The sequence below is a fragment of the Mesoplodon mirus genome, assembly GCF_964341445.2.
Source record: "Mesoplodon mirus genome assembly, chromosome: 8".
Classification (NCBI taxonomy): Eukaryota; Metazoa; Chordata; class Mammalia; order Artiodactyla; family Ziphiidae; genus Mesoplodon; species Mesoplodon mirus.
Window position 1 is genome coordinate 22,946,178 of NC_138984.1, and position 27,825 is coordinate 22,974,002.

At 37.0% G+C, this 27,825-nt stretch overlaps 1 protein-coding gene across 1 annotated transcript in view; it reads left to right on the forward strand.

Moving 5' to 3' along the window:
* The window catches only part of BARD1 (BRCA1 associated RING domain 1), an 82,758-nt gene that overhangs the window by 36,165 nt on the left and 18,768 nt on the right, over positions 1-27,825 (forward strand). The window contains exons 4-7 of the mRNA XM_082631272.1: positions 171-1,132; positions 9,972-10,052; positions 11,621-11,793; positions 25,506-25,614. Of these exons, the coding sequence (XP_082487398.1) occupies positions 171-1,132; positions 9,972-10,052; positions 11,621-11,793; positions 25,506-25,614 (1,325 nt within the window). The remainder of the gene's footprint in view (positions 1-170; positions 1,133-9,971; positions 10,053-11,620; positions 11,794-25,505; positions 25,615-27,825) is intronic.

Sequence of the window (27,825 nt, forward strand, 5' to 3'; positions counted from 1 at the left end):
ATTTGTTGAATGGGGATATCTGCTTTCAAGGAGTTCAGAATCTAGGAGGGAAGGAAGAAATACACAAATAAAAGGTGATACACCTTAGGAGAACTATCAACAAAATTCTTTGGGAGCTCAAGATGGGAGAGATTGTCGTGTAACAGATTTCTTTTCCTTTTTCCTATCAGATTTGAAAGAAGAAACATCTAGGAAAAGTTTATTTAGTGATGCAGAATGTAAGAAGAATTCAATAAGAATGTGGTTTAGTCCTCGAAGTAAGAAGGTCAGGTATGTTGTGAGTAAAGTTTCAGTGCAAACTCAGCCTCCTGTGGTAAACGATGAAAATGCTCCACAGGCCTCCATGTACGAATTTGTCTCTGCAAGCCCTCCAGTGGATGTTTCTGAGAGGGCTAAGAAGACTTCCACAAAATCTGGAAAAAAACAGAAAAAGAAAACTTGGGCTGAAATCAACCAAAAATGGAATTTAGAGGCAGAAAAAGAGGATGGTAAACTTGACTCCAAAGAGGAATTTAAGGAAAAGCTAGTATCCTGCTGTAGCCAACCATCTGTTATTGCTAGTCCGCAGATAAATGGTAAAATAGACTTACTAGCAAGTGGCTCCGTAACAGAATCTGAATGTTTTAGAAGCTTAACTGAAGTCTCTTTACCATTGGCTGAGCAAATAGAGTCTCCAGAAATTGAGAGCAGGAATGAAGTAGGGACTCCTGAGAAGACTCTCTGTGAAAACGATCTTACATCTAAGAAATCCTTGCCATCAGGTCATAATGGGGAACGTGGGCGTCGCAACAGACTTTCCAGTCCTGTTTCTAAGAGATGTAGAAGCAGCAGTCTGAGCACCAGTGGAAATTCTATTAAGCAAACAGTGCTCTCAAAAAACATGCCATTGCCTGGATGTTCTTCACCACCTTCAAAGAAACTTAAAGTTGGTGACACATTGAGGAGGAAAAGCAGTAATATATTAGATGAATCCATTAGCCTTTCACCAGGTACGCCCCCTTCTACACTGAATAGTCCAAGTTACAGACGAATGATGTGTAGTCCCTCAGCAATGAAGCTATCGCCCAGTAGTCTTATGGCTATGAAAAGAAATCATCGAGGAGAGACTTTGCTCCATATTGCTTCAATTAAGGTAGGATGCTCACTCGAAAATACAACTTCAGAATGAGACCCAGTATAAAGCAGTATCTTTGGAGTTTGTGGAAAATGATATAAGATTACTAGGCTAATTAACCTACCCAGATGTGATACTTCCTGTGAACCAGAGAAGCAAAAATTCATAGGGACTGTATCCCTACCACAGAGCAGTGGCCCCTGGTCCTGAGGAGCGTGATCTTGCAGGAGAAAACCAATATTTCCGTATTTCAGCTTCAGCTTTGCCAAGTGCTTTCATTTTTGTCTATTCCATAATGGTTTTTTTCAGTTTTCACCATTTTGTTTACCCATTCTTCTCATGCTTTATGAATATAGACAGACAATTGCCAAGTTACTGCTGGCAACACATCTTTATTACCTAACTTCAGAGCTCAGGGGCAGTGTGAGAGGGGATGAGCTTCTGTATTGTTGACACTCCTAGTGGGTACTGCCGGGATCTGGGAGGTTGTGAGATGTGGTCTGTACATTTCTCCAGTGACCTGAAAATTTGATTGTTCGAAATGGCTCCTGTGGTTCACCACAAAGGGGCTTCTCTGGGGCCCACAGTCAGCCCATTCCTTTTACTAGCCTATTCACTGAGTTACCTTTATTGCCTCTACACCTGGGATGAGGCAGTGTTCATTTTTTGGAACCTAGCTAGTTTGCTGAGCATGTGGTGTATGTACTTGTAGTGGTTAATCTTTGAAATTGACGCAAGTGCTGCACGTAGAGGGGAGCAGTTAGCATCATAGCTTTATAGACTTTGGTCTGTGAATTCATGCAAGTGTTATGAAAATACAATATGGGAGAGATTAGTACTAAATTAGCATAGCTTTTATGATCTTTCAGTAAATTTACTGGGAAACCCTTGGGTCCTTTGCATGGATAGGGAACTTTGGGAGGTCTGGAAAGAGCCCTTTGAGACCCTGAATGTGAAGCTGGTGAGCAATATAAAATGTCTGGGAAGAACATGGAGTAGGCATTGAGTCCAGGGATTCCTGTATTTTTCTGTGGAGAAAGGGAAAAGCACAAAAGTGAGTTTCTTCCATGCTTTTTCTTTCTTCCTTTATCTTCCAATAAATGATGAATGTAGGATCTCTACGCCTGATGCCAGTAAGGGGAGAACCTGCAACATGACTACTTTCTAGGCATTTCATATCCTATGAACAACTTGAATTTTTGGAGTTGGCTCTGGTTACGTTTTAGTCTGATTTTTGCAAAGCATGATTTTAAAAAGCTGACTATGTTTTTTGTCCTCTTTGTTTTATTTATATCTATGTGTTTGTGTATTATATAATATATAAGGTATAATAATCCTAACATTATAATGTTATTAATGCTTCATAGATATAAGTACCTAGCATAATAGTAAATATTTTTTGTTCATTTTTCTGGCTAATACATTCATGTAGACTGCTTTAGTTTCTACATTTTGCTTACTGGGAATTATTTGCAGACCAGCAGTTAAGCATCTGCTTTCATTGGTAGAGAATTTTTCACTCAGTTGTAAGAATCATTTATCTTTGTTAGTGAGGATATCTAGGACCTAGAGTCTAGGCCATGGTTTGGCAAATCTTTCTTAAAGGGGCAATTAGAGTAAATATTTTTGGCTTTGTAGGAATATAATCTTAACTATTCAACTCTGTTTTAGTGCAAAAGTAGTCATAGATAATATATAAACCAGTAAAACTTTACACATGAAATTAGGTGTCGGGCCTCCAGGCCATAGTTTATCTGTGCTTGGTGTAGGCTGTGGAAAAAAGCCCAGTGGAATCTTAAGACAGGAAAAATGGTGGCATGATGCCATCTTGGTGAATTTTCTCCATTCATATGTTCAAGATTGCTTCAATATAAGTTTTGTCAGATTGTCATTTTACTTAGCAATTGTCTTGCCAGAATTAGAATTACTCATTTTGATTCTCTTGAACTTATCAAATACTATACTGTCATTGATTGGCAGGTTCTGATATAGTACATTTAAGAAAAGTTAATTGATTTCTATTGTTTTTTAAAATGCCTATTTAACAATAATGTTCTCTTTTACAAATTTATTATAAGTTGAATGCATGTCCCCATCTCAGCTTGATTTTAATAATCAAACAAATACTTGAAGAAAAATCAAGGATTTATCAGTATATTTATCCTTTTATAAATAGTATTCATTTCATTTTCTATCCTATTTTTTTGTTTGCAACGGAGAGTGAATAACCTCTGCATACTTGAAAACCAAATGCTGCAGTCCTGCTGTCTTGTTTATGCTTTGTATCCACCTACTTCAGAAAAGGATTTGAGGTGGCTCTAAAGTTAAAGCTACAGTTGGCCTTTGAACAAGGCAGGGGTCAGGAGGGTTGACCTCCACATAGTCAAAATCTTCGTATAACTTTTGTCTCTTAAAAAAGTTAACTACTAATAGCCTACTGTTGACTGGAAGCATTATTGATAAAACAAAGTCGATTAACACATATTTTGTATATTATATGTATTATATACTGTATTCTTACAGTATAGGAAGCTAGAGAAAAATGTTATTAAGAAAATCATATGGAAGAGAAAATACATTTATGGTACCGTACTGCATTTAGATAGCATAAGTTTACGTCATCTGTTTATAAGATGAATCATCTGTCAGTACATGCACCAACGTTGTCTTATATGATACAAAACACTGTAGTTGGTATATGTATTACTAACACTAGACATCAAAAATGAAAAGATATTGTGAAGAAGAAATTCATATTTATTTACTTGTATAATGATTCATGCATTGATAAGAAGCAGCAATATTATTGCTTTATGGTAGACTAGTGTAATGGATAGAGTTGTATCACTGTAGCCTAGCTATATACTATAAATGAATCATAAAATTTTATGGCCTAAGTATTACAGTCATATTCATATTACAGTATTGGAAACATCGTTACGTTTTTTTAAAAACCACTTACCTGTGATGATAGGCTAATGGGCAGTTTCTCCAATTACAAGAGAGAGGCATGCTGTACAGAGAGGCATCTTGTATGGTAATGTAATTCTTTGAGAGCAAAGTTATAAAACAGTAAGAAGACTAACACATTATTAATTTTATATTAAATCTCACCTTATGTCTATGTAAGGATAAACTATTATCTACATATATTTTATGCATTCATGACATACCTAACTTTTCTTAATTTTCTTGATAGTTCTGTGCTACCTGGATTGTCTGCAAGGTTTTTCAAATTGTCGCAAATCTTCCAAAAACTTTGCAATGTATTTATTGAAAAAAATGTGTGTATAAGCAGACCCGCACAGTTCAACTCTGTGTTGTTCAAGGGTCAGCTGTATTATAACATGGAACGAGGAGCAGGGAAAAGGAAAGAGTTCCTGCAGCTGAGTCATGAATACAGACCTGATGACTTTGCAGGTCGCCAGAACAAATGAGGTTTTTTGCTGTCAAAGACAGATTTTGTTGTTGTTATTGTAGTTGTTATTTTCCCCTGAAACATCTTATAGACTTGCAGTGTCCACATTTTCCATGTTACCCCCAGATCCTAAGTGTGTACTGTTGCACTGTGCGTGCCTGGTGGATGCGCTGAGGGCAGAGAACCCCACAGTAGTTGTACTCTTCTGTTGGGCTAGTTAGCTTCCCTTGCTACAGTGATGGCTTTATAGAATGATCTTTGAACTTGGTCACATCATTAATAAAATTCTTTAATATCTTGCCCCAGACCTACCTCTGGGCATCTTTGTTGGCCATAGCTATCACCCTAGTGGAAGCTACCTGTATTTTCTTGTCCTAACCACTTGAAATAGTTTCCTATTGCTGTCATAACAAATTTCCACAAATTTAGTGAGTTAAAACAAGGCAAATTTATTTTCTTAACAGTTTTGTAGGCCAGAAGTCTGGTATGAGTCTCACCATACTAAAATCAGTTCGTTGGCTATGCTACTTTCTGGAGACACTAGGAGAGAACCCGTTTCCTTGCTTACTTGGGTTGTTGGCAGGAACTGTGTACTTCCTTCTGGTTGTAGGACTGAGATCCTGTTTTCTTGCTGGCTTATAGCTGAGGCCCCTTCTCAGGTTCTGGAGACTGTCACATTCCTTGGTGTGTGGACCTCTTCCTCTGTATTCAGAGCTGGCAGCAGCAGGTGGAGTCCTGGTATTCCATCCGTCTGCCCCGGCCAGGAAGAATTCACTGCTTTTAAGGACTCACATGATTAGATGGGGGCCACTCGGGCAGTGCAGGATAACCTTCCCCACCTCCAGGTCTGTACACTTAATCACGTTGCAGAGTTCCTTTTGTTGTGTAAGGTAACATAGTCACACGTCCCTGGGGATTAGAACGTGGACATTGTTGGTGGCAGTGTGGGTGTTGTCAGTTTTCATCCACATCACTGAACTACCTTCTCTGCTTTTCCTCTGTACTTGGTGCACTCAGTTCTTTGTATAACAGCCAAAGTCATCTGACCAAAGCCATAACTTGTCTTTTCTGTGCTGCCCTACCTATAACTTACATAAAATAGCAGTCTCTGCCATATGCTTAGCTTGTTTTGTTTTTCTTCCTATTATTATTTCTTGACATCATTATTGTAGATCTCTTTGTTTCCTGTCTTTCTCTTTAGAATGAGAGCAAGAGTTGTTTGTTCAGTGTTCTGTCTTCAGTGTCTAGAACATTGCCTGGTATGTAATAGATTGATATTTGTTGAATAATTGAGTGATTTTCCCACTTAGCCATGATCTGAACCCTCTTCTTCTGATACTGAACTTTAATGCTACCAATACTTGGCACATGTTCTTTTTTCTGCCTCTTATATCCTTTCCTCTGCATCTTTCCCTTTTCCCTCATGGTCCTTTGTATCTAACGTTTAAAATCTAGCGTATAGCCTGCCTTCTGAATCAGTCTTTTACAGAATTCCCAGAGTTGGTTTTTCCTCTATGGTGACATTGTTTTGTTTGCATTTATATGTTTTTAGCTTTCTGTTTATTATATGACTCCTCAATTTGACTTTGTGGTTATGTGGAGTTTATTCCCCATTTAAAATGTAATTTCAAAATGTGAGTAATAACTTCATGCTTCAAAAATAAGAATAAAAGTATTTACAGTGGAAAGCCTCACTCCCATTTCTGTCCTCAGCCACCCTTTTGCTGACAAGCCCTTTCTTACTTTCTTGTGTATCTTTTGTGAATTTCTTTATACAAATATAAGTAAATGCTTTCCATATTAGTACACACTTTTCTGTACATTCTATTGTAGCATAGCGTTCCATGAATTTTTATTATTTTACTGGTCCCTTACTGATGGATGCCTGTGTTTCCATTGTTTTGCTTTTATAAACTGTGCTGCAGTGAGCAATCTTTGTTTCATATGTGAGCAGGTATATCCTTAGGATAAGTTCCTAGAAGTGGGACTTTTGGGTTAATGTAAAGCATCTGTTAACCTTATTTATCTTGAAACGCTCCATACTTGGTAGTAGAAGGCTCTTATTAAATATCCAGACTGCCTAAATATTCAGGCTGCCTGAATGTAGGCAGTTACTATATCATCAGCAGATAATGTTTATGTTCTCAGTTCTCAGATCCTTTTCTCCTCAGGATCATGGGCTTATAGGCCAGCCAACTAGTTTTTGGACATTCAGTGCCATTTGCATGCATACCTTAGACAGGATTATTCTTGAATTCTTTATTTATACATTTATTTTCTTACACTATGGAATTTTAAGCAGAATATTTATTAATACTGTGTCTGGGATGTTGTGAGTATCCTTATTCAACCAGAACAAAAGTTGAGATTCACTGTGCTCTCTTCCTGCCCCCATGTTTGTACTTGAATACCTATGTCACTGATGGCTAAAGTGATTTTGAGAACATTATGTTATAAACAAGAGATTTTATGAGGAAGCGTTATGCCTACTAGAAACTAAGATATACACTCATTGTTTATTCTTCTGATTTAATAAGAAAAATCTTAGCATTTGACATTTCATTATACAGAGAGAAAAATTTGATTTGTTATTCTGTTTTTTCACCTTTGCTTGAGAATTCATTGATGCTGGAATAAACCGCCCCAAAGTTCTCTAGCACAGATTCTTCAAATGGTAATGATTACTCAATTCATGCCATAGCAGTGAATATATTAGAAATAGAAGAATGGCTTGAAGTTGACATGCCATGATATATTTAAGGTGCAGACATAATAGATAATATTTTGAAGGCAACTTACAAGGGATGGTATGCCTAACATAAAGGTGATGAGGATTTCTTAGGTAGAGAGAAAATCCCTTGTGAGGCATCTCCTTTAGGGTTTGACTTTGTAACCATTCATTATACCTTAAGGCAGTCATGTTATATTGTGTGTAAAATCATGTTATTACTTATCCTCCATACTGGCTTCCTCAGACAATAACAAAGGACTCAAAAGCAAACTGGCATCTGTGATATTTTCAAGATTTCAATTTCTAGAGCACCTCTTGGAGTCAGTCTCCATTTTTCCCTTTGTCACCCACCATCTTTGTAATACCAGTAACTTACTGTCATGATGGCTCGGTTGCCCGAGTCATCTGTGAAATTATTTTATTCAGTAAATAACTAAGACACCCAGAAAATGTTTAATAAACTTTAGAGCTCCGTTCCAGATGACTAAACTTTTTTTTTTTTTAACAACACCTAGTTGCTAAAAGGAGAAATTTTAGGCACCTGGTTAGTTCATTTATGTGGAAAAGCTTAACCGTTTGGGTAAGTCATCATTATTGTACTTAATTGTAATGTCCTGTACTATTTTTATAAAAATATTTATTCTTAATAGTATTTTAGAAGAGCTAACCTTTATAAGGAAAAAGTTTTATTTGTGTGTGTGTGTATTTGTTTTTGGAAAGTTAACTTATACTACTGCCATATGCATGTATGAAGAATATTTCCTTTGAATGAAAGGTTAGCAATAAGAAAATTCAATGCGACACTCATGTTCCCTTGTTTTCAGCCTTTACGGTTTTATTTGAAAACACCAAGTCTGTTTAAAATTTTTTATAAGCCTTGGTAAATACTTTTTGCTTAGATGGATTTTTCCCCCCCTGTGGTTTTAAGAGAATCTCAATTATTCTTTTAAGTTGTGAGAAGCCTAAAAGTGAGTGCTTATTACTCAGAAAATATTCTGTTTGAGAAGAAAGTAATTTAAAGAAATCAGAAGCAGAAGTTAATTTGTTTCCTGGAAACTTTATATTGGTTCAAGCTTATGCAGTTACCGTGGACCCTATCTAATTATCATAATTTTATTTATGTGCATGACAGTAAATTTACATAAAGTAGAAGGAGAAAATATGATGAACTTTTAAGTACTAGGGAGGAAAAAGCAGATCGGGTATAAAAAGCAAGCAATTTGCAAATCAGCTATACATTTCAGGGAAGTATAGGGGTAAAATGTTAACAGAAGACACCTTTGATAATATGAAGAGGTGACATGAAAGAAAAATACCACTGGCTAGCAACCTGAAAAGAGATTCTGCTTTTAGCTTCTAAAGTGTCACTAATTGTCTCTGTGACTCTTCCATGGGACTCTTCTATTCCACAGCTGTGTTTATATTATTTTACAGGCTTCTTTAGGTTAATATGTTTTTGTGATTACCATGTAGAATTAGACTGAGGACATTTTTGAGAAGGTTTACATGTGTTTTTTTGTGGATACTTTCATTTTGAAGGTCAAGAATGTGTGTGGTTCTGGCAGTTCATCTGCCCCAATATTCATGGGATCATTTAAAAAAAAAAAAACAAATTGGTATCTTGACAGGTTTTCCTGAGCTCATTTGGGACTGACTTGAATATAGTGCAGAAGGTGCTAAGTGTATGTTAACTTGTGCTAGAGCTGTAGAATTTGTACTTCTAAGGAACTATGGGAAATATTTTTTTATTGGAAGTGGGGCAATTGATTTGAAACATATAGAATACTTGTTTCTTTAGGCCCATTTAATATTTAAGGTCATTTTGCTAATATAGGATCTTAAAAATATATGTTGTATGCAGGTTTGTTTTTTTTAGAAACCTGAGTAAGCTACCATCTTAAGATTTGCTGTATTTGAGAGGTAGTCCGAAACAATCCAATAAAAGCAAATGTTACTGTATTTAGGGGACTTAGTGACTTCTACATTTTCAAACCAATAGAGAAAAACTCATTTTAGAAGAGTGCTGGGGCTGGGAGTGGTAGGAGAGAGGAGATGTCCTCCTCCCTAAAGAAGCTCTTCTCAAAACACAACATTGGCACGTATAACTTTTGTCATATGTAACTTTTATTTATTCAGCCTTTTTCAGAGTAAGCTCTCAGTTATTTTGGAGAAAATAAGCTTTGCTTTTGCCTAAAAAATATCTCTGAGCAAATAAGGTGAATATAAACTAAATATCTCGAGGATAAGTAGATTAACTGCCAATAAGACAACAGTTTTTGGCTTTCTAACATTGGTTTCACTGAGCAGCCCTCTTGGCTTTAATTTTGTTTTAAACAGAAATCAGAAACCATTTTCATGTGTGCTCAGAAAGGATGTTTTTCACAAACGAAATGGTGACTTTAAAAACTCATTTTGATCAGGTGATCTTTGGCTAGTGTCCTTGGTATTTTGAAGTGAATTTTGATACAGGTTGTTAATAGCAGAGATTTTTTACTCTGTATTCAGTGATGGACCACATGGCTTTGATGAGTAGGCACCTCAGAACAATCTGCATACATACCTTACTATTTATTGACTCACGAGCAATAGGCATAGAAGAGAAAAAGATTTAAATTTTATCTTGAAGAAGGTAAAATCTTAAATCTTAATATTTATTTTCTGTCCTTGATGATTTTTAATTTCTTTCTACCTTTTCATTTTTCTACTAGGGCGACGTACCTTCTGTTGAATACCTCTTACAAAATGGAAGTGACCCGAATGTTAAAGACCATGCTGGATGGACACCATTGGTAGTTTTCTAGTTGTTTGTTTTTTTATTATCATTCTGTTTATTATTTTTTTATTTTTTATTTTTTTGGTACGCGGGCCTCTCACTGTTGTGGCCTCTCCCGTTGCGGAGCACAGGCTCCGGACGCGCAGGCTCAGCGGCCATGGCGCACGGGCCCAGCCGCTCCGCAGCATGTGGGATCTTCCCAGACCAGGGCACGAACCCGTGTCCCCTGCATCGGCAGGCGGACTCTCAACCACTGTGCCACCAGGGGAGCCCATGTTAAACATTTTTTAAAGTCTTTGCTTATTATTACTAAAAAAAAGTGTGAAGGATAGTCTGGAAGAAGAATGGTACAAATACATGGGAACAAGTGCTATATCGGCTAATTACATTAGGACAGTAGCATGTGGCTTGAATGCAGCCATAGAAGTATTAAGAGATGAGGTGGATGCCCTTATTCTGTGAACTGTAAATTCACAGAAATTGAGAGAGTCTCATTAGAACAGGTGCAAATAAGGTTTTAAAGTTGTATATAATGACTTCTCCTTGCCAAGTTTTTAAGCTGAGAGTGTTTAGTCTGGATCAGAGTCACTTTGTTGTTTGGACTCCACAGGCTGGCTAACCTTTTCAAAGAATGGTTATTTTTTCTTTTAAGCCACTAAGGCAAACTGTAGTAGAAGTTGGTGAGTGATTTAGAGGACCTGATGCCTTATTTGGATCCCTTTCTCCTAGAAATAGACCTACAGACATTTAATGTGGTGTATTGCCTATTAAGATTTCAATGTATGTACTTAAAAAATATGGCATGCCAGAGGTTTATTAGAATAATACAACATAGTGGCATTGTTAGCAGATCATTAAACATAAGGAAAGATGTGCATGTAAAGCATCTTTGAACATTCATTCAGTAAGCTCTTTTTGAGTGCCTACTCTGTGTTTTTTTCTGTTATCATTGGCACCAGCCATACAGTATCTGTAGCTTCAGCAGTTGGAGAGGCTTTTCTTATAAATACTCATTCTAGGATATTCACTTTTTTGGGCGCTTATGTATACATGTAGGTGCACCGCTTAGCTTATGGCTAAGCCCCTGATTTGGTGAGTTCTTTTTTTTTTTTTTTAATTTTTTATTAGTTTCTGCTTTATAACAAAGTGAATCAGTCATACACATACATCTGTTCCCACATTGGTGAGTTCTATTCAGCCTTGGAGGATTTCAGATTTTATGCATGATCTGGTTGTTAAATATTTTCTATGTTTTTTTTTTCTTGTTTTAAATTTCTTACTGTAGAACAATTTAGGAGCCATAATTGGCCCAAAGCTGTATTTTCTTCCAAATTAAGAGAGCTTGACCCAAGGCTCAAATGAAAAAAATCTTTTTCCATGAATTGCATAAATCTTAATCGCCATGCATCTTACCATAAAGACTATTAATAGTGGCTTTTACTCTGTCAACAACTTATGGTTTAGTACAAGTATTTAGGTAAGAACCAATTTACTGATTGAGGTTCACATTTATTTTTCTGAAGTGTGGTTTTGTTATGATACTGTTCATTGCTCTTCCTCTCACTCTTCTTTTTCTTTAATTAGCACGAAGCCTGCAATCACGGGCACCTGAAGGTGGTGGAATTGCTGCTCCAGCACAAGGCGTTGGTGAACACCACTGGGTATCAGAATGACTCACCTCTTCACGATGCAGCCAAGAATGGGCACGTGGATATAGTCAAGCTGTTACTCTCCTATGGAGCCTCCAGGAACGCGGTGTAAGTAGTTCAACTTAAAAACTTTTTTTCGCTGACTTATTCTTGAATCAAGGTCTGTGATGAAACAGAGACTTTACTACCCAAGTTGATGGCTCCGTTTTCTTTCACAACTAAATTTAGATGTGGCCATTATATTCTGGATTTAAAATCAGCATTCTTGCCCTTTTCCTTTATGATACTTACATATTTGAGGGAGATTTGCTCTTCTAATTCAGAGACAGTTGTCAAGTTAACTTTGGAAGCTTTGACTTTCTGGCAAAACTCACTTAGTTTTTATATTATATAAAGTGATTCATACTTATTAATAAGGCAAGAATTAGAAGCATATAACTACTTTGTATGCTTCCCAATACTTTAGAATTGTTTTAAATATTCTATTCCTTTTCTCCTTTTTTTTTTGCATATTTAGTGTAACCACAGTTAAAATATGTAAGAATTCAGATGTTAGGCAAGTGCAGTCAAATTATTTCTTAGATTTTTTTTACATCATTCAAATGAGCTCTGGGTAAATTATTTTGCAGTGTTAGGGCAGAGAGACACATTAGTGAATGCCAACGGCTGCATTTTAAAATTGCTGTTGTCGAGAGTGTCACAGGCAAATGCTGTATGTGGATTTTATATCTTTAATCTCTAACTTGGTTCATGTCTCCCTATATATTATTTTACTCTTTTCAGTTAATGAGGTAGTTGAAATGAAAATGCAAGAATTGCCTCTATGTGCCAGCATTACTTCTACAGGTTTGGAAGGAGCACACAAAAGTCAGGACTTAACGCTGGTTACAGAGGCAAATAAGGATTACAAAACGCACAGCTTCTAGGTTGTAATTTTTTTATAGGTAATCATATAATGTGATTGAAAAACAAGTTAATAACACAGGAATGTACCATACCTTGGTGCTGTTAGTTTTGGTAAGTGTTTTTAATATCCTTTATTTCCCATCACATGTAATAAGATAGGGTAAGCTCAGGGAATACATATCTTATATTTTTCAATTTTTCTGTTTTTTTTACACACACACACATACATGTCCATGGTATGTGTTCATGTATGTGTGTGTGTATACATATATATACACATCTAACAGATATGATCCTCCTGTGGGCATAGCAATCCATTTGATAGAGCAAGTGGTTGCTTGGGTCAGGTGAAACAGAATAGTTTCTATTCATGGGTTCTTAAATCAACCATGACTACTCTAATGAATGGAGGACTGGTCAGGGCATTAGGGATTCCAGCTTTTATTTGTGACTCCATTATTGACTCTATAGCCTCAGGCAGGTTAGTTTCTGTGCCTTGGTGTCCTTACCTATAAAACATGGGTGATGCCGGCTGCTTTTCAATTTCTTCAGAGCATAGTGAGGATTAATGAGCCAAAACACAGGGCCTGTCTTATGGTGTGTACACCATGATTCTTCACTACATTGTGAAGCTCATTAATACACAAGGTGAGGGCCTGAGACAGTGAGCGGGTCTGCCTTCACAGGTGCCTTCTCAGATAGCTGTGTTGTTCTCAATGGGCTTACATGGTGAAGTGGCAGTTTTAGGTACATTGATAGCCCAGCACTGTCCAGTAGATCTTTCTGCACTCATGAAAATGCTCCATGTCTGTGCTGGGCACTCAGTAGCTACTAGACATCTGTTACTATTCAACACTTGAAATGTGGCTATTGCTACCGAGGAAATAAATTTTAAAATGTATTTTAATTAATTTAAATAGTCACATATGCCAAGTGGCTACTGCATTCCAGAGAGCTGGTTGATATAGTTAGGACAGTAGGGAAGGAAGGTTTATTTGGTGACAGAAGTTGGGAATGATGTTGGATAGAGGATAGTAAGGCAACTATAGGGCAAATGCAAGGGTCGATTTAGTCTAGGGTATAACAGGATGGGGGCTGTTTTTAAACATCCTTATTTTGTGGACTATTGGTCATTATACTTAAGTATTTTCTGTGTTTTCTGCTTTCTGTTTTATTTTGTGGTAGTTGCTGTTGACCTGATTGGCTTTGCCATTTACTTACTGGTTTCCTTTTCAGATTACTTTTCATAAAGCAGCCCAAGAACTTTAAAAATATGCAATTCTGGTCAAATGACTTACTTGCTTAAAACCCTTCACTGGCACCTCTTAATGTTTTTAAAATAAAAGTCAGACTTCAGAACGTGGTTTGTAGGGCCCCAGACGGTCTGGCTTTCCTCATCCCTCCAGCCCCGTCTCTCCACAGTTCCCCCTGTCCCCCTTCTCCTTCAGCCTGTTTTTGCACTAGCATTTCTAAATTTTTGTTTCCTTAAAATGTGCCAAGCTGTTTTGCTTCCTAACCTTTAAATATGCTTTCCCTTTGTCTGGAGTATTCGTTTTTGGTGGTCAGTTTCTCATTCTTTGGGTTTCATCTTAGGTATCATTTCTTTCTGGCTGGCTTTCCCGAATCCTTTGTGTGTATGTGACGCTTCCTCCCAGTCATAGACCAGAGGTGGTAGTGCACCTGCCTCTCACCATCTTCTCATTAGGTAGTATGCTCTAGGGACCAGGGATCGTGCCTGCTCTCCCAGGCCCTGCCGAGTGCCTAACGTAGTCGGTACCCACATTTATTTGTAGAGTGAATTAGTAAGTGTTCGAATGCATAAAAAGATGGTATATTTTTTCCTCTCGATAAAAGGGGCTGATGAGCTGAAAATAGGAAATGCTTCCCTCTGCTCCCAACTTGACTATAATTGTGAAGAGAATGTCTAAAACCAAGTTTCCGTAAGCTACACCTTGTCTAGGCCGGTAGAATGGGTTCCTGGTAGATGTCAGAGGAAATGATGTGTGCTCCCTGAGCAGAATTGTTAGCCTCTTGCCCATTAGGCATCCATGTTACCTTTTGTGGGATCACAAAATAATTTCCCAAAGTAATTCCTCCAGCCTTGGCATTTTTAAGGTCTATTTTTCTTTCTGCCAGTGTTCTGTCTATTGTCTTTCTAGAGTTAAGTACTTCCAGGTGAGAATAGGTGAAGTTTGTTCCTGTGCCTTCCTCCATCCCTTAAGCAGAGCATGGGGAGCGGGGCATGGGGACTATATAGGGTTCCTACTACTCTTTTTTGCCTGAAGTTCTTGTTCCTTTTAAGCCATTAATATCTCAGACTCCAGACTCTGAGTTGGCAAACATGCTTTTCTTTTTTTTCTCTGTTACTCGTAATGTATCTCTTTTCTCAATAACCAGGACTAGACTCTTCCCATCCCTGGGAGAAGAGTAGGGACCTTCTCCCTACTCTTAGAGTAGAAGAAAGTAGTAGAAGAAAGGGCAAAAACTATTCTTTTATCTTTCCTTCTTTATGCCTTGGTACTTTGACTAATTGAAGTTGTAGATAAGTAGGGTCCTTTTGCTTATTCTAAATTTCTAAATGGCATTCTTTAGCTCTAGAACAGACATTCTGGCAATCTTTATTATCTCAAAGTTGAAGTCTTCTTTCTACTTAGATGCCTTCTTTTCCTGGGTTTCCAATGAAATGCTGTTAGGTTTTCTCATTCTCTTCTCCATCACTCCCTTTACTTCTTCACCTCCCCAGTTGTTTTATCTGCTACTTGTATTCTAGTAGGAGTGAACAGACAGTTATATTAGTGGTTACAGAACAGTATGATACAGGCCTTTATAGCTCAGTGCCCCAAGATTCTATGAAAATCCAGGGTAGGGGCTAGAAATATGACTAGAGGACGTCATGAAAGGCTTTCTAGAGGAAGTAGCACTTCAGCTGAATTTGAAGAAAAAGAATAGGAGGATGGGCTTTTCAGAAAGAGGATGATGGGTGCTAAGGTACTATGGCCAGACTGCTTGTTGGTTCACTTCTAGGAGCTGATACAAGACTGGAATGAAGGGAGGGAGGAGGATGAGATGAGAGGCCAGAGAAGGTGGGCAGAAGCAGTGAAAGGCCTTGTGTGCTAAAGAGTTCAAATTTTAAGTTGAAAACTTTCACCTCCACACTGGGCAGGAAGTTCAGTGAAGAGGTGTGTCCAATAATCTAGGGGACAAGTGATGAGAGTCTGAATTAAAGTGGTGACAGTAGCAGTGGGGGGGTGGAGGGGGAATTGGCTGTTTTTATCAATTTATTCCTTCACATGAAGTTTGATTTACTGTGTTAAGTTTCAAAAAAATCCTATTATGATTTTGATTAAAACTGGGTAAGTGTATAGATAATAGTGGATTAATAAAGTTGATTTCTCACTCAGGACCATGGTATGTTTCTCTGTTTATTTAAGTCTTCTGTTATACATCTTATACGTCTTCTGTTATACATCTTAGTCAAGTTTTTAATCTGTTTTATATATGTGTGTTTGTATACACATGGAACTAACTATATATTGAGATTTTCCTAAGTATTTGAGCCTTTTGTTGCCCTGGTGAAGTGGATATTGATAGTTGGCATGCTTGTTTTATTTTCATTTAAAAAAAATATTGACTGTATGTTTATAAGTCACTATTAAAATCAATATTAAAAATAAAGATCTTCGGGCTTCCCTGGTGGCGCAGTGGTTGAGAGTCCACCTGCCGATGCAGGGGACATGGGTTCGTGCCCTGGTCGGTAAGATCCCACATGCCACGGAGCGACTGGGCCTGTGAGCCATGGCCGCCGATCCTGCGCGTCTGGAGCCTGTGCTCCGCAACGGGAGAGGCCACAACAGTGAGAGGCCCGCGTACCGCAAAAAAAAAAAAAAAAAAAAAAAAAAAAAAAGATCTTCTCATACAGATGGCCAACAGGCACATGAAAAGGTACTCATATCACTAATTATTAGAGAAATGCAGATCAAAACCTCAGTGAGGTACCTACCACCTCACACTGGTCAGAATGGCCACCATCAAAAAGTCTACAAGTAATAAATGCTGGAGAGGGTGTGGAGAAAAAGGAACCCTCCTACACTGTTGATGGGAATGTAAACTGGTGCAGCTGCTATGGAAAACAGTATGGAGACTCCTTAAAAAACTAAAAATAGAGCTGCTATATGATCCAGGAATCCCACTCCTGGGCATACACCTGGAGAGAACCATAATTTGAAAGGCTGCATGCACCCTGATGTTCATTGCAGCACTGCTTACAATAGCCAAGACATGGAAGCAACCTAAACGTCCATTGACAGGAATTGATAAAGAAGAGGTGGTATACGTATAAATACAATGGAATATTACTCAGCCATGAAAAAGAATGAAATAATTCCATTTAATTCCATTTGCAGCAATATGGATGGACCTAGAGATTATCATACTAAGTGAAGTAAGTCAGACAGAGAAAGACAAATACCATATAATATCACTTTTATATGGAATCTAAAATATGATACAAATGAACTTATTTACAAAACTGAAACAGACCCATAGACATAGAAAACAAACTTATAGTTACCAAAGGGGAAGGGGGATGAGGGAGGGATAAATTAGGAGTCTGGGATTAGCAGATACAAGCTACTATAAATAAAATAGATAAGCAAAAAGGTCCTACTGTATAGCACAGGGAACTGTATTCAATATCCTATAATAAACCATGGTGGAAAACAATATAAAAAAATATATATGTGTATATATGTCTGTATAACTGAATCACTTTGCTATATACCAGAAAATAGCACAACATTGTAAATCAACTATGCTTCAATTAAAGAAAAAAAAAGATCTTCCTCCCAGTTATTTTACCATTTTTAAACAATACTGTATTTTTTTTTTTTTAACGATTTTGAGATGAACTTAGACTTTTTGCCTGTTGATGTCATTAACACATTTTAAAATATTACACCATGTTGCATGCCTGGGATAAACTTGACTTAGTGTATTGTGTTATTCTTTAAACAAATACTTTACATTAGTTTGCTAGGGTTTTATTTAAGACTTTTGCGTCTATAGGTGTAAGTTAGAATGGTTTGTTGTTTTAGGTTTCATTTTTTGCCCTCAGATTTTGATATGAAAATCATACTTACAGCTTCTTAAAAATAATCAGGATGCTTTCCACCTTCTCTGGTCTGGGGGATGTGAATGGAGTATCTTACAGAAATAATTCCCACCCTACCTCCTGTTTTCCATCCCCTGTCCCTTGTCTCCAACCTGATATAACATTATTTATTTTGATAACTTTCATACTGTATAATATTTGGAGATCTCTCTCAATTTGGTTACTAGTTGTTATCACTCTGAAATACTAATGTATTAATAATAGAGTACAGGAACTAAAGAGAAACGGACTTTTGTTATCCCATTAAATTTATTCTGAAATCGTCCCTGTGGACTATAATACAAAGTTTACCTATTTTATAGTTTTATTTGAAGCTATATATGTACTTCTGACTTTATCTTTTATTTTGATTTAATTTTAGTATTCTAATACTTTACTGTTTTCTTAAAGTCACATTTTGCTTAGAGTACTTTCTTATGTGCTTTGAGCTTTTGCTGTGCAAACTTTGGCATTTTTTAAATGCCTCTTACATTTGAATACAGTGTTACTTCATTTAACTCTGAATTTATTGTGTTTTGCATGAGAAATTTACTTCTTAAGGACTAAAATAAGAGTCCATTACCTAAGAAGGAAAATTCGTTCTATATTAACTTCAGATATGAGAATAAGGTTCATATCTTCTACACTTCATTTTTGCTCAAGAATATTTATATTGATAACTGTTCAAAACCTCATTGGCTATCCATCTGCCCTGCCTTCTGTGCATCCCAGTGTGAACTTAAAACCAAAGCTGTTCCAGTCACATCAGAACTATTTTGAGTGTTTGGAGAATATCATATGCTTTTTTTTTTTTTTTAACAGAAATACAGAGTTTAGGATTTGTTACTTGGTCTGCTATTAACAGAGTTTTCCTTGCAAGGATGTAGAATTCTTAATTAGAAAATAGTATATAGACCATTGGACTTATTAATTATTCCACTGCCCTAGTTAATGTTTAAAAAATTAATCTGTAACAGATAATTTACGTTTTATAGCTTTTAAAAAAACATGTTGCTCTTTTGAATTTCTCTGCTTTTTCTTGCTTCACTGCAATTCAAGTGACTTGAAAACTTAAAATTTATGTTGCAATTTCATAGTTGTTCGTAAACGTTTTCATCATGGACCGTCTTGGTAAAAAAGCCTTTTTGCATGTGTGTTTGGGATTGAATGATCTATACGTGCAAGTGCAAATTTAAATTTGCCCATCTCTCCTGCTCCCCTTATACTAGTGGTAAAACTCATCTTGGGCACAGTTGTAGGTGGGTGTCTATTCTGTCATTCTTGAGGGGAAGAGGACATTGAAGTGCTATACTATATTCTGAACTCTGCCTTTGGGGTAAAGCCAAAATGTTAAACTCCTGAAAAAAACCTGAAGTGTTAAACTTCCTTTTTATTAGCCTTAGTGATTAAAAAGAATCCTAGTGAGGAAAGGAATTTTCAGAGTCATCTAGTTTATACTTTTTATCTTTACATTGTACATTCATACTTTTAATCTTTTATGTTGTACCATACAGGAAAACATAAATCTACTCCTATTTTAATGTTGCTAAGAAACCAGTCTTCTGTCCTTCCCTTTAGTGTACAACTAAATTGTCATTACAAAGCATACATGCAGTATGTCATAAAATTGGAGAAAATGAAGAGAAGAGGTCAACACTGGAGATGTAACTTATGTTCCTATATCTTCATTTTGTATCTGTCTCCCCAAAAATGCCAATCTGATCATATTAATAGCAAACAATTATTGAGCATTTATCTGCCAGGCACAGTTTTAAGTGCTTTTGATACATTAATTCATTTGGTCCTTACATATACATTAATTCATTTGGTCCTTACATATATTAATCCTACGAAGTAGGTTGTATTCTCATTTTACAGATGAGGAAACAGAGGCATAGAAGGTTAAATACCTCTAAAGTCATACAACTATTGAGTGGCAGAGTTGGAATCTAAATTCAGGCCGTCTGATTGTGTAACCCTAGCTCTTAGCTACCCTGCTCTGTTGATGATATCCCTTCTGCTTACAACCGTCTAGGGAGCTGTTCAGGGTTTCTTGTGCACTAAGGAGACAGTCCACCTCTTCAGTACCATCCTTTTTGTTTCTGGCCGCAGCTTACATTTCCAGAACACCCCATTCTTCTGTGCATTCTCTCTCTTCTCTCTGTGTCTTTCTCCTCCTTCTTCTCTTCTGTCTTTCTTGCTCTTCTCTTTGTTTTAAAATTTTTTGGTGTTTCTCATTTGCCACACTAGCTCACTTCAATGCCTTCGCACAAGCTTTTCTCTCTGCTGTGAGACTCATTCTACTTCTGTACCTCCTTTTATTCTTTCTCCTTTCACATCTAAGCAGCTTCACCAGGCTTTTAAGTTCTTCCTATTTTCTTTGCTCTGCTTTTGCCCCACTGAGCTCTGTGCAGACCTTATATCTCATTGGTTCTTTAGTGACTAAAAGAGTCGTTAGAAGTACTTGAATGAACGACTGTTTGTCAAACTGAGTACAAAGTGATGTTTGTAGCTTTTCCCCTATATGTACACAATTACCACTTGGTACCCACAGAGGACTGGTTCCAGGGCCCCCACAGATACCAAAATCTATGGATGCTCAAGTCCCTTATATAAAATGGCATAGTGTTTGCGTATAACCTGTGCACATCCTCCCATATACTTTATTTATTTTTTGAATAAATTTATTTATATTTTATTTATTTATTTTTGGCTGCATTGGGTCTTCGTTGCTGCACATGGGCTTTCTCTAATTGTGGCGAGCGGGGGCTACTCTTTGTTGTGGTGTGTGGGCTTCTCATTGTGGTGGCTTCTCGTTGTGGAATACGGGCTCTAGGCACACGGGCTTCAGTAGTTGTGGCACGTGAGCTCAGTAGTTGTGGCTCGCGGGCTTTAGAGTGTAGGCTCAACAGTGGTGGCACACATGCTTAGTTGCTCCGCGGCATGTGGGATCTTCCCGGACCAGGGATCAAACCTGTGTCCCCTACATTGGCAGGCGGATTCTTAACCACTGCGCCACCAGGGAAGTCCCCTCCCATATACTTTAAATCACCTCTAGATTACTTATAATACCTAATACAATGTAATGCTATGTAAATAGTTGCTGGCACATGACAAATTCAAGTTTTGCTTTTTGGGAACTTGCTAAAAAAAAAAAATTTTTTTTTAATGTTTTGACTGCTCTTGGTGAATCCGTGGACATGGAACTCATGGAAATGGAGGGCTGACTGTATACACATATACTCATTCTGTGTGTGTTAAATAAATAAATGATTATTACTAGCTGTGATATATGTATATTATGCATATTAATATATACATGCGTTTTTATGTTGAATCCACTAATCTGTATCAGTAACAATGATCCTTCAATATTTCTTAGTAACTTTTTGATAGTAAAAAGCAATAACTTATGGGCACTTAGATCTTCAAAAGTCGTATCTTCAAAAATTTTATATGAAGTATTTTTAAAATTATGATTTAAAATCACAGCTAAAGGAATAGAACACGAATATATCGGATGGAAAAAAACTGGTAAAATTTGCCAGTGTACTGTGTTGTGAAGGAACAGAAAAAAATATTTGGAATCAGAGATACCTTCTTGGTTAGTGACTATATAAAATGTTTCAATTACCAATTTTTATGATTTAGGATTGATAAAATATATCTAATCATTTGCAATTCACAGAATTATAAAGGGCTTTTTTTGATAAGGTCATTAAGGGAACTGAATTGTCAGAAGTGGTGCATTTGAAAGCTATTAATATACTGTTGTGTACTATATGTAAATTCAGCAGTGAAGATGTTGATGTTTTCCTGTGTTCTGAATATAGTTTTAATTATATTGGTGTTGCATTGACCCATATAGTTTAGCCAGTAGACAATTATGCTTCTCTGTTTTCACAGCTACATACTATCTTTGTCTCTAATGACTGTTGCTTTATGCCTGATTATTTCATCAATTCTCCATATTGTGTTTGGCTCAGACACATGAGCATACAGTAATTAAACTCTTCAGCCTTGATAGAGGGCTTTCTTCCATTAATTCCATCCATTTCAACAATCACATCGCTTATTCCCTCTACAGACCTTTCACATTCATCTACCAAATTCTAGTTTCTAGTCCTGGGTTTGAGGTCATTTTATTTGCTAATGTGTATCTTTTTTTTTTTTTTTTTTACCTCCTTTGAAATCCATCTCACATTTTGCCTCATTACTTGTGCCTTGGTTTATACCTTATCAGTTTTATACTTATCTCCTGAATGAGTATTTGTCCTCAGTAGGATTATGGGCAAAGACAGTGTTTTCTAAGTTTTATGTATCCCTCCAAAATACCTAGTTTAAGGTTAAGGTTTTAGGTTAAAGTATGTCAGAAAATAGGGAACATGCTCTATTTAAGAACATTTAGAAAAAAATCATTCTATAAGCTCCCTTAGTAACTAATTCTAATAAAATAGCAAATTAAATTATTGATGTTTATCCTGAGTCCATGGTGTTGCAATAAACCTAAAACAAACAAAACACACTTCTTCCTTATGTAGAGATGGGGAATAATTGATTTATCGCTGTCTTCAATTAATAGTCACATTGAGGGCTTCCCTGGTGGCGCAGTGGTTAAGAATCCACCTGCCAATGCAGGGAACACGGGTTCGAGCCCTGGTCCGGGAAGATCCCACATGCCGCGCGGAGCAACTAAGCCTGTGCGCCACAACTACTGAGCCTGAGCTCTGGAGCCCACAAGCCACAACTACTGAGCCCACGTGCTACAACTACTGAAACCCATGTGCCTAGAGCCTGCGCTCTGCAACAAGAGAAACCACCACACACTGTGTACGCAGCGGTGTGTGGGAAGCCTGCACACTGCAACGAAGAATAGACCCCTCTCGCCGCAACTAGAGAAAGCCCACGGGCAGCAACGAAGACCAAATGTAGCCAAAAATAAATTAATAAAAGATAAATAAATAAAAAAATATAGTCACATTGATAGTCCCTTGTGACTTGTCCTCCATGTATTACCTATTTTTTTAAAAAGAATAAATCTAATTATATATATTTCAAACTGATTTTTCACATAAATCTGTAAGCAAAAGTATTATTCCATTCAAATATATCATTATGAAAAAAAAAGTTTAATGACTTTCTTGTGCCCACATAATAAAGGAGAAGTCTTACGTATGCTCTGTCTTCTCTTGCTATGGTTTTCGAAGGTGTCACATAAGATACTGTGTCTAATTCCAAATTTCAGTGGTTCACGGCAAAGCAGAATCATGACAGGATTTAATAGGCTCCATCTCTCACGATGCAGGACTAAGGGCTAACTGATTATTTCAATCTGTAGCATTTTTAATGTGCCATTCTCCATTTCATTAGCAATGCAGGAGGGCTAAGTGTTTAGCAAATTGTGTATAAGCAGAAGCCATCCATAATCCAAGTGGAGAAACCACATGGTTAAAAGCCATATCAGATAGTAAGCTTTTGTATTAAGGACTCTAAATGTAAATTAGGATCTTGCTAGTCATTTTATGAAGCAGTTCTTTAGATGGAGGCATCTTACTTGTTTAAAGACAATTGTTTCATTGGTTATTTTTTGATTTAAAGTCCTTGTTAGCTGATGGTCGTTCTTTGGGAAGTAGTTTCACTTAACATTTTTAAATGTTATAGTGGACTTTTATTTGTATTTGTGTAAAATATCTATTCCGTAGTTACTGTGCATTAAAGTACACTGATTGGGCTCTTAAATTTTATTTCCTTGGAGAAATCTACATTTGTCTTTGTGAAGAAGTCCTTATGTGTGCATTGATTGTTTGGGTTTTTTTTTTTGATGCATGTAGTGACCTTTTTTTGGTTTGTTTATTCATTTTTGCACTTGGTGATTTAAGATCTAGAGTATTGATTCCTTTTTGATACATACTTACAGCATATGTATGTGAGGAGTTTGTATATTTGGTACATGGGCATAATAGAGAATGAAATTGCGAAGTATCAAGTGTAGTGAATGAGATCAGCTACCTTTTGAAATAAGGTGAGCTTGTCTGCTTTAATGTATGGGAATTTGGGAAGACCCAATTTCCAGTACAGTAACTTGTATCACTTTGCTGTAAATCAGAAAGGTGAAATACAGTTGATTGTATTGTACTTCAGTTCGAGAAAAACTGTTGCCAGAAGAAAATTACAGGTTATAGGACCTGGGCATATAGGTGAATCTGAGAATACACATTGATAAGTGTTTTGTTTTTTTTTTTAACATCTTTATTGGAGTATAATTGCTTTACAATGGTGTGTTAGTTTCTGCTTTATAACAAAGTGAATCAGTTATACATATACATATGTCCCCATATCTCTTCCCTCTTGCGTCTTCCTTCCTCCCGCCCTCCCTATCCCACCCCTCTAGGTGGTCACAAAGCATTGATCACTGTTTACGTAGCATTTTCCCAAGAAGAAAGAGTGACTGAACCTGATAGTCATGAATAGCAGTCATTAGGGAAACATTTGCTGTGGTTCATTTCTTAATCTGTTAGCTTTCTTTTCCTACTCTGCCATCAAAATAGCTTTCTTCAAGGTCATTAATGACCTTATCTCTAAACCCAGTAGGTGCTCTCATCGCTCATCTCTGTGCCTTCCAGGCAGCATCAGAGTTGACACCTTCCTTCTTCTTCCCCTTATGTTTCCCTCCTGTTTCCTTCCAGATCTGTGTCTATACATTTAATGCAAATTTAAAAACTGGTATTGTACCAAGTTTATCATTTTATATCCTGTTTAACACATTGCATTTTTTTACATGAACATTAATGACCATTATATAGATATTCTGTAATCTTAAAAAACCATAGAAGATTTTAAAAGAAATGTTCATTTTAGAAAATTTTTCTGCCGTGGTATAATACGTTAAAATCATTTTGAAACCATATGTAAAGAAGTGGAATAATAGACAAGGTGCTGTAGTTTTAACAATTTATTTATAATTAGAAGACTAGTCATGGGCAATATGGAATATTGTTGGAATGAATGGAAGGAAAATGACCTTTGTCAAGTCATTGGAACCTTTCTGTCTGTTTTCTAATCTATGAAATAATATGGTTACATTGTACCATGTTTCTGAGGTCTCTTCCAGTATAATATTCTGTGACTCGTGAATTAGTGCATGCTGGGAATTCTGCGTCAGCATGTTCTCTGCATCATGTCAGTTTGCTCTGTGATGGCTGTGATTATTATAGATTATAGTGTACATACATAGTAAAATTAATTTTAAAAGTGCCCTGTTTACTACTTTATTAAATTGTTTGTCATGTGGCATAGTTTTCCTTCTAGTGGATCTAAATTCCTATCTTATGAATTTATCTAATTTCTGTATTTGTTTATATAGACTGTGGAGCCTATAATAGCTACAGTAAATGATTTTTATTTGCATTTGAAAGCATCTCACTCCATAGTGATTAATGATTATGAAGCTATATTTTAAAATATGAATATGAATACACAAGAATATAGAGTTGTCAAAAAGATTCATGTGTAAGTAACAATATATTCAGTTAGAAATACTCCCTATAATGGTCTGGTGTCAAATTGAAATTTTATATCTTTTTTCTATTCAGCAGCTTGTGGTACTTGATCCTTATGCCTTATGTGAATTCTTGAGTCATTTATTTTAGTAAAAATTGTATATTATTAAGGAAATTGAAAAAGTTGTTCCACTAGTGTATTCATTTAGTTAAGAATCAAATCACACATTTTATTTACTTAAACCCATCTGTGCTTATTTTACCAGTAACATATTTGGTCTGCGGCCTGTGGATTATACAGACAGTGAAAATATGAAATCGCTGTTGCTGCTACCAGAGAAGAATGAATCATCATCAACTAGTCATTGTTCAGTAGTGAGTATGGTTTTAGCTTTGGGAAATTTATGTATTTTATTGAAATCAGCTATAAAATGAACATAATGGCAAAATTTCCAGTTAGCGAACTGCTTTCATTCACCAATTATTGAGCACTTCTGTGTAGTAGCTATTGTGAATTCAAGTTCAAAGACATAATCAGAATAAATCAACAAATATTTATTGACCTGCCCCCTCTATATTTTAGGCAGCACTCATACAGCAATAAATATGACTAATAGAACTCTTATTCTCAAGAAGCTTACATTCTAGTGAGAGCTAGGAAAGAAAAAGACTGTAAATATGTAAATTAATAAAATAAAATAATTTTGGAAACTTATAAATGAGTGCTTTGAAGAAGATTTTATAGAGTGTAACAGAGTGGAGAATGGGGGCTCCAAAAAAGACACTGTTTTAGCTGGGTCATCGAGGAGGGCCTTTAAAGAACCCATACTTGGTCTGAAACCTGAATGATGATGAGGGGGCATCCAGGTGAATATCTGGAGGACAAGTGTCCAAACAGAGGGAACAGCAAGTATGTAGGCCCTTCAGTGGATGACCCTGGTGTATTTGAAGATTAGAGAGAAGGTCATTATTGCTAGTGAATAGGTCATGTCTAAGAGTAATGGGAAACCATTGATAGGATTTAAAGCAAGGAATGGTATGATTTGATTTATGCTTTAGAAAGTTCACTCTAGCTGCTTTCTAATCAAGAGACATGGGGTGGCAGCAAGAGTGGAAGCAGGGAGATCACTTAGGACTGTTTCTTTGTGACAGGAGAAAGATACCGCCCTGGATTAAGGTAACAGCAATGGAGATTATGAGAAGTAATGAGATTAGTATGTATTTTTGAATTAATGCCACCAGAACTTTTGGTTGGATTACATACAAAGTGTGAAGAAGTAGAATTAATAGCGGAGAAGATGCTGGTGCCATTTACTGCCTTGTGGCAAGAATGCCTATTCCTTAGGAACGTCTAGTTTAGTGGGGAATATGGGTGTAAAAAAAATTATTACACACTGCAGTGAATTTGTAATACATGCCATAGAAAATGTACAGTAGAGTCATGAAGGAAGAAGCTGACTTTAGGAGGAATCAGGAGAGAAGGTGACAAGGTGTTTAAGCCTTTAAAGGTACAACTTTTAGCAAGGTATCTAACAGTGCTAGTGGCTGCAAATAACAGAAAATGTTCACTCAAATGCTTAAAGACAGCATATTATCTTATATAAAGATAATCCCAATATAGGATAGCTCTTAATTTGGTTAGTTTAGCAATTAACGTGGCTGCACCAAAGACCCAAATTCTTTCTGTTGTTCTACTTCGCCATCCTCCACTTGGTGGCTTTGTCCTCACTAATCTCCCTCCTAGTGGCTTCAGGATAATTGCCACAATTCCAGATGTGACAGTGTCCAGCATTAGGACTAAAACCTTTCCCAGAAGCCTTCCAGTGGACTTCCCCTTTATGTCTTACTGGTCAGAACTGGTCACACAATTGTTTTTGGCATACATCACAGTTGAAGATAGGGTCAGTCCTTGAAGAGTGGGTGTCTGAACAAAATTAGGATTCTCTTAGTGTGGAGGGAGTGAGGAGTGGATTTTGATTGCCTGCTGCAATCAGGTGTACGAAGCAGGGATGGCAGGCCAATCTAAGGGACAGCTGGTCAGAGAAACAGAGACACGAAGGACCTTAGAAATTTGAGAAACTAGAGTTTAGTGTTAGAGGAGCATGAGGTGTGTTAAAGAGGAATTGGAGGTAAAGAGATTGTGAAAGACCTTGAGTTCCCTGTGGAGGAGTTTAGACTTTATTCCCCAGTTAGTGGGGCGCCTTCAGCGTGTCTCTAAGTGGAATGGGACTCCGCAGGGGATAGTTGGGGGCAGGCCGGGACTGAAGACTGGTTAGGAGGCTATTGAAGTGGGGTCCAGGTGTGAAGTGGTGAGGACTGGAGCTACAAGTGGTGGGGGAAGGAGGAGGTGTGTGGAGAGGAGATGAGGGGTTTTAGAGAGAGAGGGATGGTGGACGCACTGTATCCTAGCAACTGCTCAGATGGGGGAAAATGAGAGAAAAGGATGAGCTGAGATCTAGAACTGTTCAGAGAAGACTTCTTGTCTAGTGAGGTCAGTGGAGTAGTGATTGACCCCATTGTTTAAGATAAGGATGTAACCGAAAGTGTTTATAATTGAGGTGGTCATAGGTGCTGTCACAGGCTGGT